An 11,167-nucleotide genomic window follows, 5' to 3' on the forward strand; every position below is an offset into this window, starting at 1 on the left:
CGGCGGGGCAATGGTAACTGGAATGACGATTGGTACCAATCAGCTCGCCTGAAGGCCCCACTAGGGATGACGATTGGGAGAAGCTCACGGAATCCAAGGAGGTCACTGACAGCCAAAAGATACTTCCATTCATCAGCCTTTTCATCCCCCAGAACGAGTACACTTGGTTCAATAGGAACACCTGTTGGTCGGGGAGTTAATGTCACTCAGAATCAATCGGATAAAATACCGCATTAAAGTAGATGTCGTTATTGTCCTTGGCCGATGTAAGAAGGGACTCGGACCCTGAACAACGGCGCCTATCGATGAGAGATGTACCTTGTTTCGGAGGTACACCCGCTACGGCGACAGGTGCTGCAAAAAAAAGAGTATATTTTTAAGTCGGTACTTAGAAGTTTTATCAACGTCATCCGCGTTAAGCATTTCGCAGGGACAAAAGATTAAAATAGTAACACTTAAGAAGAAACATCGGTCAGGAAAGCTTCAGTCCAGCGTGGTCTGAACCTCGCTTTAATTTGCTTCAGCCACCAGTTTCCCCGGATCTTCCTTCGTCGTAGATATTGAGGTAGCGCATCAGCCTGCTATGGCGAAAATCACACTGTTCTAGGGTAAGGGATAAATGACAGGTGTATGGGTAGAATCATGTTGAGTATTTATATTATATTCCTTCAGTTATTATACATTTCTATCAGATTTCACCCCTAGTACTATCTCAGCTTCATATGGTGATTATATACAATATAATACTCGCACCTGACAAAGCAGATTATTTAAGTCATCGTTAAGTGTGATAACTTGAAGTAACCGGTATCGAGGAAACACTATGTTACGTGGTGCGATATTGTCCTTCATTATCACTAAAACGTACACTGAGATATCGGCTTTAGATGATAAACTAAGAGATTCACTATATAAACGATACTCAGTATCCTCATTGAATGCCATAAAATTGTCTAGATACTGGTGTTATATATTGATGCATGTCTAAGCGCTGGACGCTGCCGCGGAAGACTACGGCCGCATAACATATCAAAATAATCATAAAGGGCTGAGAATAAAGCTGGCCTATGAGAAGTATGATCGTCCGGGCTCGAATCAGGGTTCAAAAGTTTGTTTGATCTCCAGCGCACGGTTCACTTGTTATGGTGTAATTTTTATCAACTAAGGAGTAGCACATACTTTAACTTGAGTATAAGAGCATGAAACACCACGGCGCAAAAGAGCGTTGCATTGAAAATTTCCAAAATCAAGAAAACCCGAATTTCTTTTCATTTATGCACAGTAATACTCGACTTGGGTAACATCGTCAAAGCTACAGAGTCCAGTGATAGTGTCGAAATATCTATAAAATGGCACGAAGCGCCGCGATTCAAGATGCGAGATATCAGCTTCAGCAGAACAATTACAACTCGACACTCCTTTTTGAAAAATGACCAACTTCTTCAAAGCAGCGCTGTGCGCTTCCATCTACTTCTTGGCTGGAGCATCAGCCAAGGTTAATCGCACCAATGCTGTCCTCACTGTTCTGGAACAGCACAAGGACTTAACTGCATTCTATGAACTCTTCAAGTCAACCGGTAATGGCAATGGAATCCCCGAGCCTGCCTTCGAGGAGCGTTTCAATGACAACAATGTTGGTCTCGACTTTACTATCCTCGCCCCTACCAACGAGGCGATTGCTAAGGTCCCTGGCCTCACGGAGAAGCTGACCACAGCAACTGGTTACCCTCTCTTGGCCGCTCTTCTGCGTACGCATATCCTGCCGGGTAAACTCACTCCACATGATCTATACAATAAGAACATCGTCTCAATCGAGGGGTTCTCAATCCATACCGACTCGAAGGGGGATATCACCACCAACACAGGCCTGACGAAGACTGATGTGCGTGCTGGCACACAAGCTAGACTCCTGAAAGACAAGAGAGGCAACCCACTTCGTGTTCCTGCTTCAAACGGCGTCGTGTACAAAATAGACAACATTCTTGATCCATTGCTCACCTATTTCGGTGAAGACTCCGCCAGGAATCATCGCTCTCTACCAACCATCAAGCATTCCCCTTCCAAATCAATGAAGGATATATTGGCCGCCGACCCTGAGACTTCTCGCGCTAGAGAACTGCTATACACCGTTGCCCCATGGTTCCCCAGAGATCGTCTCGACATGTCGTTCTCCGGACGTCGTAAAAAGGAGAATTCCAAGGTTGTCTATCTCGTCCCTTCGAATGAAGCGCTGAAGTCCTTTACGAAAACTGCTGAGGCCCCTGGTAACGCCGATGCGACACGGTTCCTCCTCATGGCAGGTTTTGGGAGAATGGATGGAAAACATATCAAGGGGCGCGCGGGATTTAAGCTTGAAGTCGAAGGGGGCAGGGTTATGAATGCGAAGGTTGAGAAGAGAGAGTGTGGTTCGAATGGTTGTGTGTGGAGGATTGGGAGGGTGATTGATTCGGTTTATGGTCTCTTTTAATGTTTCAGCCACTAATTAGTGCTGGGATCGCTTTGTGTTTATCTGTGTCTGCATTTTATGTGAAATATGCCTTGGTCAAGGGAAGCCACTGCTATGTTGAATATCAGGAGTGTATAGCAATGGCTCAACGTTTCATCCACGAAGAAACAATATGCCACAAAGAATAGCACGAACTGTTTCAAATGATATATGGAAACAAATGCTCTCGAGTTAATATGCGTGCTTCCTACTTGACAATAGCCGGCGTTTGAGTCAGACCGTGGCACATACGAGGCAAAGGCATGGCTTGAGTGAGTATCTTGCCTATGCATGTTTTGGCAGGAAAATGACCACCTAATCCATTCAAGCCAGCTTAACGAGCGGCTGAGACTTGATTTGGATGCTGATATGAGACCATGATAGTCCACGTGGTTTCTGTGCCGTAGCTGAATAGGCAAGTAGCGAAGCTATGTGCGGCTGAATGTATTGTTGTTGAGTGATATCGTTCACGGAGATGCCGAATACTAAGAAGATCGATCTATTGGTCTCCTCGTAGAGATGTGTTCTAAGTATGTATGTCCCGTGGTTATGAGATTAGTAGGTGTCGGTCTTGGATTGCTAATAAGAGTAACAACATGCATAAAGCATCAGAAAGCTTAAGAACAGGCCAATAAAGGAGGCGGAATGACTTCTCATTCGCTATTTCGTAAAACAAGAGTTCCTGAGTTATCGCTAACGCGTTCGGACATTTAAACTACCTTAGTTAGACCGGGCTGACTGGTTCGTATAAAGGTTAATTAGACATGGGTTTGGCAGATTCTGAATGATGGACATTAAACAGCCTTAGAACTAATAGTGGAATGATTAGATGGAGGCTATGTTGTTGTCTAGAACAAAGGCCTGGCCAACATTGGATCCGAGATCCGAGCTTGAGCCTTCAATTATCTAATGACATTAGTAGCACATGTTAGTGTCTTGACTCGAGCTGAGGATTGTGATACAATGTTGAGAAGCAAACGGACGGCTTGCGCGTAAGCGAATATTGTTACCAAAAGTGGTAGTAGATGATGATTGGAGAGAATATATGAAACGTTAGAATGTCGATCATGAACAAACAGAATCGAAATTTACGATGCCGATCTCATGATTGAACTAAAAGTCGTTTTTGACAAGCGAGCCGCGTTCCGAAGCCATCGCGTAAAGAATTGCTAGGCTGTGCCGAGAAAAGTGATCAGGGTCCCCCCAAAAGCCCCATCCAAGTGGGTGAATCTCAATGGGCTTCCACGCTGGGCGGCACTCATAGCCGCTACAGCCCAGCCCTTGGCACATCAAATGCCGCTATAGCCGGGAAGTCCTGCATGCATTTCCCTGTACACAACTCGAGGTGACGTCAGAAAATAGCAAATTCAATGGTGCTTTTAATGACTTGGCCATGAGAGCTTGCGACGCTTCATGGCGCCAAGAGGTGCTGAGTTATACCGCTGTTGTTGTGGGTAGGTAGACCAAGTCTAGCCTTGGCTGTGAAGTTCTCATGCCATGGACTGTAACGAGATTAGGAAATTATCATGACCTGGTTGGCACGGCGCTCTTCAAATATAAGCCACCGTCTGCCGCCATCATAATAGTTGCAGTTCTAGTTCAGTTCCAAAGCCACGGTTGCGACGGCGCTTATCACACCATCTATCGAAGACAGGACCCTTACGATCCAGCCTCTTTTAACCGTTATTGAACTCAACCCTCCTCCTTCATCGTCATAACAAGACCATCCCTCGGGTCCCCGGATGATAGGACATTATTTCCTTCAAGTGACGCAGTCTTTTTGGTTACTGTATCGAGCAGTATATCATCCGGCGCAAACCCGTTAGATCGCAATCTTGATCTTTCTTTCGCATTCTTCAGCAGAAACAAGGGTTTAGTAAGAAAATGACCGCTCCAATCAGCAGCACCAACGGTGATGGCCAAACAAACGGCCACAGCCACGACGAGACAGCGACACAGAATGGCAATGGGGTAGCACAAGAACAGACAAACGGAACAAATACACAGGAGAACGGACAGGAGCATCATCATGATCATGCTATAAAGCGCCCTACAAAGATTGGAACCGGCCTTAAGGACCGTGTACATCAGATTACAAAAGGACCTCCTGGTGGCTTCGACCCGACCCCTCTTCCTGATGCACCGCAAGGCTATACCATTCGATTCATCTTCCACGGCGCCTCAAATCTTGCTCCTGGCGACTTTGTTACAGCCTCTTCAGATCCCTTCCTTCATGCGACTCTAAAAGGTACCCAGCCGAAGCGGCATAAGGAGGATCCCGATCTCACCCACCGCACGAAAACCATAAGGAAGACGACCGAACCGGAATGGGAAGATGAATGGGTTGTCGCCAACGTCCCACCAACAGGCTTCACTCTCAAGTGCCGAATGTACGATGAAGACTTCCCCGATCATGATGATAGATTGGGCAATGTCACAATTAAAGTGCCCAGTATAGGCCCAGACTGGAAAGGCATTCCCGCTCCTGGCCGTGTTTATGAGGCTAAGAAGCGCATGATGAGCAAACGAGCATATCTTGCCAAAGCCATTACCAGTGTTGTCACTCACAACATTCACATGACACCTCTATTGCGTTTGAGCATGGAGCTTCTGGGACCATCGGATCCGCCGTATGCGCAAATGTACACTGTTGGACCAACAACATGGGTCAAACATTTCAGTCCTCTGATCGGTCGAATCGCCGGTGTCAAAGTCAACGCTAATGCCGAGGACGATGCCCGAGTGGATGAAGATCAGCAAGTTGACCAAGATGGGAACAAGAAGAGCAAGACACAAAAATACGAGTATGTTGCTTATTAAGATCAAAATGGGCTATGCTAATATGCTATCAGTTTTCAGGCAAATGAGATGCAGCTTCAAGGACCAGTGCCTCCCAAGCTGTATCATCGTTTTGTCGAGTTTAGACCTATTATTGCATCGATTTACTCTTCAGCGGGCCTGCGCGGCACAATCCTGAATAAGGCACTGCACAGTCAGCATCGCCGTATATATAATTACAACGCTTCGACAGAGTACGGTGATTTCGATGCGTGCTCACCGGAGGCTTCGGAGCAATTCCTGAAGCTTGTTCACTTCGACGAAGGAGGTCGCACCTTTACCTATGTTCTGACCTTGGACGGCATGTTCAGATTTACAGAGACTGGTAAAGAATTCGGTATCGACATGTTGAGCAAGCACACTATGCATTCAGATGTTGAGACGTATATCGCCTGTTCAGGTGAATTCTTCATTCGACGGCTTAAGAAGCCTCTTTCTTCAGATGATGTACACCCTCATACCAAGACACACCCACAGGAAGATATCCCTGGAGGTCCACCAAAGGAACATCCTCCACACGATCCTGCATATTATCAACTGATCATCGACAACGATTCCGGAACATACCGACCGGACAAGTCAACTCTGCCGTATCTGAAGGAGTTTCTCGAGAAGAACTTGCCAGGACTGGGTATAATTACGATGCACTGGGAGGATCAGGAGCTGCAGGATATGAAGGAGAACCAGCGCAACGTCAAGAAGAACGAGGGCAGAATGATCAACATGGTCATGAACAGAAGCCAGAGCAGTATCAGCTCAGCCGAGAGTGAGTTGGATGACCGAGAGGAATCTTGGCAGCAGGGACACAAGAGTAAGCGAGAGGCCGCCTACGAAGCTTTGGAAGACCCCCACAAGGTTAAAGATGCGGTCAAGTCGTATGTTCCTGGGTTGAAGTCGGAGAGAGGAGAGAGTTCTAAATGATCGGGTTATGACTAACGGCCGAAATAATGGGTACCTTGATTAGATGGACTTGTCGGTATTGGCGAAAGGTTCCTGTATGGATTTCATATACCACTTTTGCTTTGTTACTCTTGCATTCCTTGATACCTTTTTTTCTTATGTCTAGGCAGTAATAAAGTCTTATTCTAGTCCAGGAGTCTGCTCACCACCATATATGTTTGCCAACCTCCTTTGATCATAAGCTTGGTTTGAGTGCTACCCATTGGCTTGAGCAAGTCGCCAGCACTTCGCCCTTCTCATCCTTCATTTCACCTCTGACCTTTGTCTTTCGGCCATTAATCTCTTCTGCAACAGCTGTGATGCAGATAACGCTGTCTGTTGGCACAGGCTTGAGATACTTCACATCTATACCACCCGTCACACTATGCGTCTTGAACGCCCTAGCCTCTTTACCCAAAGTCCCGTTCAAATCAAAGATGGTACCCATTGACTCATCTAACAACGCTGCGACGATTCCGCCATGGACCATCCCGGGATAGCCACTTACACCTTCGCCCACCGATACAAGCACCGCGATCTCAGTGACATTATGTGTAGGATCCTTGGCGACTTCAAGACTTGGCGCACGAAAGAAACTGATGAAATGCCCCAAGCCACGAGAATTATTGAGTGTGTTCCCAAAAAGTTGATCATGCGCTTGTGACTTTGGAACGCGACATGAAGGAAGAAAAGGGATTGCATCAGGCGCGCAGAGCAGAGAAGCCGTCCATGGATGGGAAGCAAAGAAGGATAATTCCGTGGCGAACAGATCAGGTGGTGCGTTCTCTGGCACCAGGTCAAGTGCAGGGCAGAGGATTGAATTGTGGAAGGGTGGAAACTCCATTTTGGCTGACGAGAAGGTTTTGATGTTGATGTGTGAGAGGGTCGTGTTTATTACGGGCGGTCCGGTGATGCGATTTAAGGCCCGGGAGTGCGGGGCCGATCGGGAGATGTAGAAGCTCGGCAGTTGAGTGGAGATGGGTCTTAGAAGCTTTGAAACTTGCATTATGTGAGAGTTAGTTCATCAATTGTTGAAAGGAGAACGAGAGGAGAGGAAATGCGAGGCCTTTGCCTCTGGTTTATGGAGGTCGATCGACATGAAATCAAGGATGTGGCAGTCATTCTGATGCCGAGGTACGTATGTATGCAAGCTTGTCCCATTATGGTGATCAAGGCCAAAAGAGGCCACTCCAATTGGATGCTACGCTAATGGTTGGTTTTATATAAGTTTTATATCTGCCATCGACGTGTTGAAATGATATAATATATAGGGATTTGAATATCGTTCTATCTTTTGACCGAAGGACCTCTATGGCCAAACTTCTATTAATGGTCTTTGCCGTGGCCTTTTATGTCAAGGCCTCGTAAATGCAGACTTGACGTTCCGTTAATCAGAGACTGAAGTGTAGTCTCCTTGGCAACATGCAATAATAGAAACCTCAACAGTTAGCTGAACAGCTGATCCCTGAAGCTCTAGTGGATCTGGAGCTGTTTAAGGCTATGATTAAGGTTATTTGCGTAAGGTTTGTCTAAGTGATCAAGTGCCATGTAAGCTTACACAAAAACCACAATGCAAAGGACTGCATAATCAATCTGTGCATAACAAGTAACAATAACATTGAAACAAAAAGAGAGAAAGAAAGAAAGCATTGACTTTATTCGGTTCTTAGACATTTGTTCACTATCGGAGAGTAACCATCCCATCTCTTAATCTAGGTATTCGCTCCCATGATTCAATGTGGAAGGAACTAAGCCACCACCTTTAACCTGACACTGATGGCAACTGCCAACTCTATCGCAGTCTCCGAGCGCCCCTTCCGTGTGTAAGTCAACCGTGTTGAGCTCGCAACATCTCCTTCCCCTTTTCCTTCTACCCCTCTTCTCCTTCCCTGGTTTGTGCTTGCTCACATTCTCTTGCGGAGCGAGCGCTTGGCCATCTCGTTTCTTCGCATCATCAACTCCAAGGCTTTGGCTTCACCAAAAGTCAACATGGAGGGCCATCCTGAGCATCATCGAGGGCCGACCTTGTCACCTGAGAATATCGAGATTCTCATCACTATCGAACGAGTCGGAGCAGGATGTTCTATGATCGCTATCATTCTGGTGCTGCTAACCTTCGGCCTTTTCAAGAAAATTCGAACAACTCCGAATTTGTTTCTCATCTTTGCCTCGATCGCAAATGCCGGTGCGAGTGTTGCATCTATGATCGGCTATGATGGTCTTGAAAGGGGCGAGGGATCGCATCTTTGCCAGGCACAGGCATTCATCTTTGAATGGTATGATATTTAACCCAGGTTATGGCTCAACACTAATCTCGTTCCCTAGGTTCATGCAGTCTGACCCTTGGTGGTCACTTGCCATGGCTATCAATGTGTTTCTCGTGTTCTTCTGCAATGCCGATCCTCGAATGTTTCGCAAGTATGCCTGGCTATACTGCCTGATCTGTTTCGGCGGTCCTTTCATTCCAGCAGTTGTTCTGATATCAATCCGCAACTCCTCTGAAGGTCTCATATTTGGAGACGCCACAGTAAGTGGTTTCTAGCCACTCTTCTTTCGGTCGTATACTGACAATTTGTAGCTCTGGTGTTGGATCGGGACTGACTGGAGTCTTGTTCGCCTCTACGCATACTACATCCCAATCTGGATATTTTCATTCCTCTCCATCATGATCTATATTGCTGTTGGGTACCATGTTTTCCACACTCGAAATCAGATCAGGCATATGGTGATGGATGCTATTGGCAACATCGAGAAGAATGATCATATTCCTTATTCGAGTAGTGAGCACAGAGGCTCCTCAGAAGCGGTAGCCTCCCCGCCCGATGCCAGTGAGGCAGGCCAAGCTGACTTTTGTCCCCAGAATCTCACACCTCGTCAGGACTTCTATGGTACTGCAGTCACAGAAGTTCAGATTACACGAGAAGAGCCGAGGCCAGCAGCCCCACAAGAGACTACACTTCCAAGTCCTCTTCTTGCCGCAATGCCTCCGCGTATCAACTCTTGGGTCCTACCTAGTTCTTTCGAGCATATTGAAACATCGACTTCCAGCAGAGCTCAACGATTCCAAACACTCTGTACCTCCGACAGTTCTCGCCAGCCACCCTTCTCAGTAACAACCAAACTTCGTGCCGTCAAATCTAACGCTTCTATGAAACTCAGACAATTCGATCCAGTCAAGATGGCATATTTGCGCACAAGCTTCATCTTCGGTCTTGCTGTGTTGATCACTTGGATCCCGAGCTCCGCCAACCGGCTGTATAGCCTGACGCACCACGACAGGATCAGCTTCCCCCTTAGTGTCGCCAGTGGCTGTGTGCTTCCCTTACAGGGTGTTTGGAACGCCGTGATCTACTTCACTACCAGCTGGAAGACCTTCAATGAGGAAATGCGTGGTCTAAGGTTCAAATGGTTCGGAGCGCCCGAAGAATGTGCAAATGGGGTCCGGCTCAACAGCCGACTTGGTTCAAGCAAGGGAAGCTATCGAAACACCTTTGAGCGAACTCGACAACTACGTGCCTACTCGGTTGAGGATACCGAGAAGCCGGTTTCGACATGATTTATTTTGTATGTAAGAGAAACTATATGGATGGAGTCAAAAAGGGTGTGTTTCACACGTTTGTCTGAGGCAAGCACAAATGTTACATAACTTGTCATGTCATTACAATTCGCCTTCACAGGCATGTATCACCGGGTGTTAAAAACGGGGTATAAGAGTGGATCGCATCAGCTGCGATGTATCATTATGAATTCAAAATGCCTTATGACTTGAATCTTATATGGCCGTGATAACTTTGCAGGCAGACACCCTTCACGCATCATAGATGGCTTCGCCCTCAGCAGCATCCACATTCTCGCGCACAACTCTTTCGACAGCAGATGGAATATCCTCGTCGCCATCGAGAAGATCATACCAGCCGTTCTTGACGCCATCGGCAGCGAGAAGATGTGAGGCAACCTCAGCAACAGCCTCGCGGCTAACACCGTTCTTAGCGATGCTTTTGGTTTTGCCAAACTCAACTTTGGTGGCTGGGTCATCAGTCAGAGTTCCGGGCCTCAGATCGATGCCAACAAGAGTAGGACTCTTCTTGGAGACCTTGTAGAGGGTCTCATCGGCTTCGATCTTGGCCTTGTAATAGTTTGCCAATACGCCGTTGTTGACCTTTTCATTATACTCATCCCACTCCCCAGCAGGCCACCATGAAGCACCAGATCGACGAGAGGCTAGATATGAGATAAGAAGGAACTTGGTGATGGTAGGTACAGATGCCGTAGCATTGATAAAATGAACGGCGGCATCTCGGTCCACCTTGAAAGTCTAGGAGGGGACAGTAAGTGAGCTGATCTGAAGGGGACGGGGCTGGTTCATACTCTTTCTGCGCCACCTTTACCTCCAGCACCTGTATCTCATCAGTATTGGTACAAGGGCGATTCTCGTATGTTGGCCTACCAGCACTCCAAGCAATATAGTCGGGCTTGACTTCATTCAAGATACTCAAGGCCTTATCCTGGGATGTGACGTCCTCAATGCTACGTACTAGAACATTGAGTTTACCGGGGAGGCCGGCACCAAGTTTTTCGATGGCAGGGGTCTGTTCAGAAGTCCGGATGACACTGGTTACGGTCCACGAACGCTTGAGGAGGAGAGGAGTGAGAAGCTGGGCGATTTTGCCGTGGCCACCAAGCAGGAGAACGTGATGAGAAGCCATTGTGTATAAGTGAGGATGGGTCAATTGGGTCAAAGGGAGCTTGGATATATCGATGAGAGTTAATGGACGTTGAAAGATTAGATATGGTTGGGATAATCTCATTTGAGTTGGACCCTGAGTACATAAGGTATTTATCTACTTTAAAGTTACAGGGCAACTGGCGATTCTACGAGGTTATGACGACATTCGCAACAAAGCG

At 47.0% G+C, this 11,167-nt stretch overlaps 5 protein-coding genes across 7 annotated transcripts; 3 read left to right on the forward strand and 2 right to left on the reverse strand.

Annotated features, from left to right (window-relative positions):
* Positions 1–1,429: 1,429 nt before the first annotated feature.
* FVEG_06297 (hypothetical protein) lies at positions 1,430–2,524 on the forward strand (the record flags this gene model as incomplete). The annotated part of the gene is made up of 1 exon (XM_018894628.1): positions 1,430–2,524. One exon carries the CDS (start codon positions 1,430–1,432, stop codon positions 2,465–2,467), a length of 1,038 nt encoding a protein of 345 aa, XP_018751729.1. The 3' UTR covers positions 2,468–2,524.
* A 1,313-nt stretch (positions 2,525–3,837) lies between these two features.
* On the forward strand, positions 3,838–7,586 carry FVEG_06298 (hypothetical protein). Of its 2 annotated transcripts, XM_018894630.1 has the most exons (3): positions 3,838–5,289; positions 5,338–7,396; positions 7,491–7,562. In XM_018894630.1, exons 1-2 carry the CDS (start codon positions 4,370–4,372, stop codon positions 6,242–6,244), a joined length of 1,827 nt encoding a protein of 608 aa, XP_018751731.1. In that variant the 5' UTR covers positions 3,838–4,369; the 3' UTR covers positions 6,245–7,396; positions 7,491–7,562. The 2 variants fall into 2 exon arrangements, with proteins under 2 accessions (XP_018751731.1, XP_018751730.1); XM_018894629.1 differs by having other exon boundaries at positions 5,338–7,586.
* Positions 5,437–7,299, reverse strand: FVEG_15831 (hypothetical protein). Of its 2 annotated transcripts, none has more exons than XM_018905051.1 (2): positions 5,599–7,299; positions 5,437–5,458 (listed from the first exon to the last, which is right to left on the reverse strand). In XM_018905051.1, exon 1 carries the CDS (start codon positions 7,266–7,268, stop codon positions 6,459–6,461), a length of 810 nt encoding a protein of 269 aa, XP_018751733.1. In that variant the 5' UTR covers positions 7,269–7,299; the 3' UTR covers positions 5,437–5,458; positions 5,599–6,458. The 2 variants fall into 2 exon arrangements, with proteins under 2 accessions (XP_018751733.1, XP_018751732.1); XM_018905050.1 differs by having other exon boundaries at positions 5,437–5,470.
* Positions 7,587–7,858: 272 nt separating the features above from the next.
* FVEG_06300 (hypothetical protein) lies at positions 7,859–11,150 on the reverse strand. Its single transcript, XM_018894632.1, has 3 exons — positions 10,710–11,150; positions 10,631–10,659; positions 7,859–10,577 (listed from the first exon to the last, which is right to left on the reverse strand). Exons 1-3 carry the CDS (start codon positions 11,068–11,070, stop codon positions 10,071–10,073), a joined length of 897 nt encoding a protein of 298 aa, XP_018751734.1. The 5' UTR covers positions 11,071–11,150; the 3' UTR covers positions 7,859–10,070.
* On the forward strand, positions 8,252–9,968 carry FVEG_06299 (hypothetical protein; the record flags this gene model as incomplete). Its single annotated transcript, XM_018894631.1, has 3 exons — positions 8,252–8,538; positions 8,588–8,789; positions 8,841–9,968. The coding sequence occupies 3 exons, from the start codon at positions 8,252–8,254 to the stop codon at positions 9,816–9,818; spliced, it is 1,467 nt and encodes a 488-aa protein (XP_018751735.1). The 3' UTR covers positions 9,819–9,968.
* Positions 11,151–11,167: the final 17 nt, after the last annotated feature.

Source organism: Fusarium verticillioides, chromosome 2, assembly GCF_000149555.1.
Source record: "Fusarium verticillioides 7600 chromosome 2, whole genome shotgun sequence".
Lineage (NCBI taxonomy): Eukaryota > Fungi > Ascomycota > Sordariomycetes > Hypocreales > Nectriaceae > Fusarium > Fusarium verticillioides.

What these genes read in the sequence shown, in the direction of transcription:
- FVEG_06298 (XM_018894629.1), top strand. Translation starts at nt 4,370, where the DNA reads ATGACCGCTCCAATCAGCAGCACCAACGGTGATGGCCAAACAAACGGC. An exon ending in AGCAAGACACAAAAATACGA is followed by an intron (nt 5,290 to 5,337) that starts GTATGTTGCTTA and finishes ATATGCTATCAG; the next exon opens with TTTTCAGGCAAATGAGATGC.
- FVEG_15831 (XM_018905051.1), bottom strand. Translation starts at nt 7,268, where the DNA reads ATGCAAGTTTCAAAGCTTCTAAGACCCATCTCCACTCAACTGCCGAGC.
- FVEG_06300 (XM_018894632.1), bottom strand. Translation starts at nt 11,070, where the DNA reads ATGAGATTATCCCAACCATATCTAATCTTTCAACGTCCATTAACTCTC. An exon ending in CTATATTGCTTGGAGTGCTG is followed by an intron (nt 10,660 to 10,709) that starts GTAGGCCAACAT and finishes GATGAGATACAG; the next exon opens with GTGCTGGAGGTAAAGGTGGC. An exon ending in GTAAAGGTGGCGCAGAAAGA is followed by an intron (nt 10,578 to 10,630) that starts GTATGAACCAGC and finishes GTCCCCTCCTAG; the next exon opens with ACTTTCAAGGTGGACCGAGA.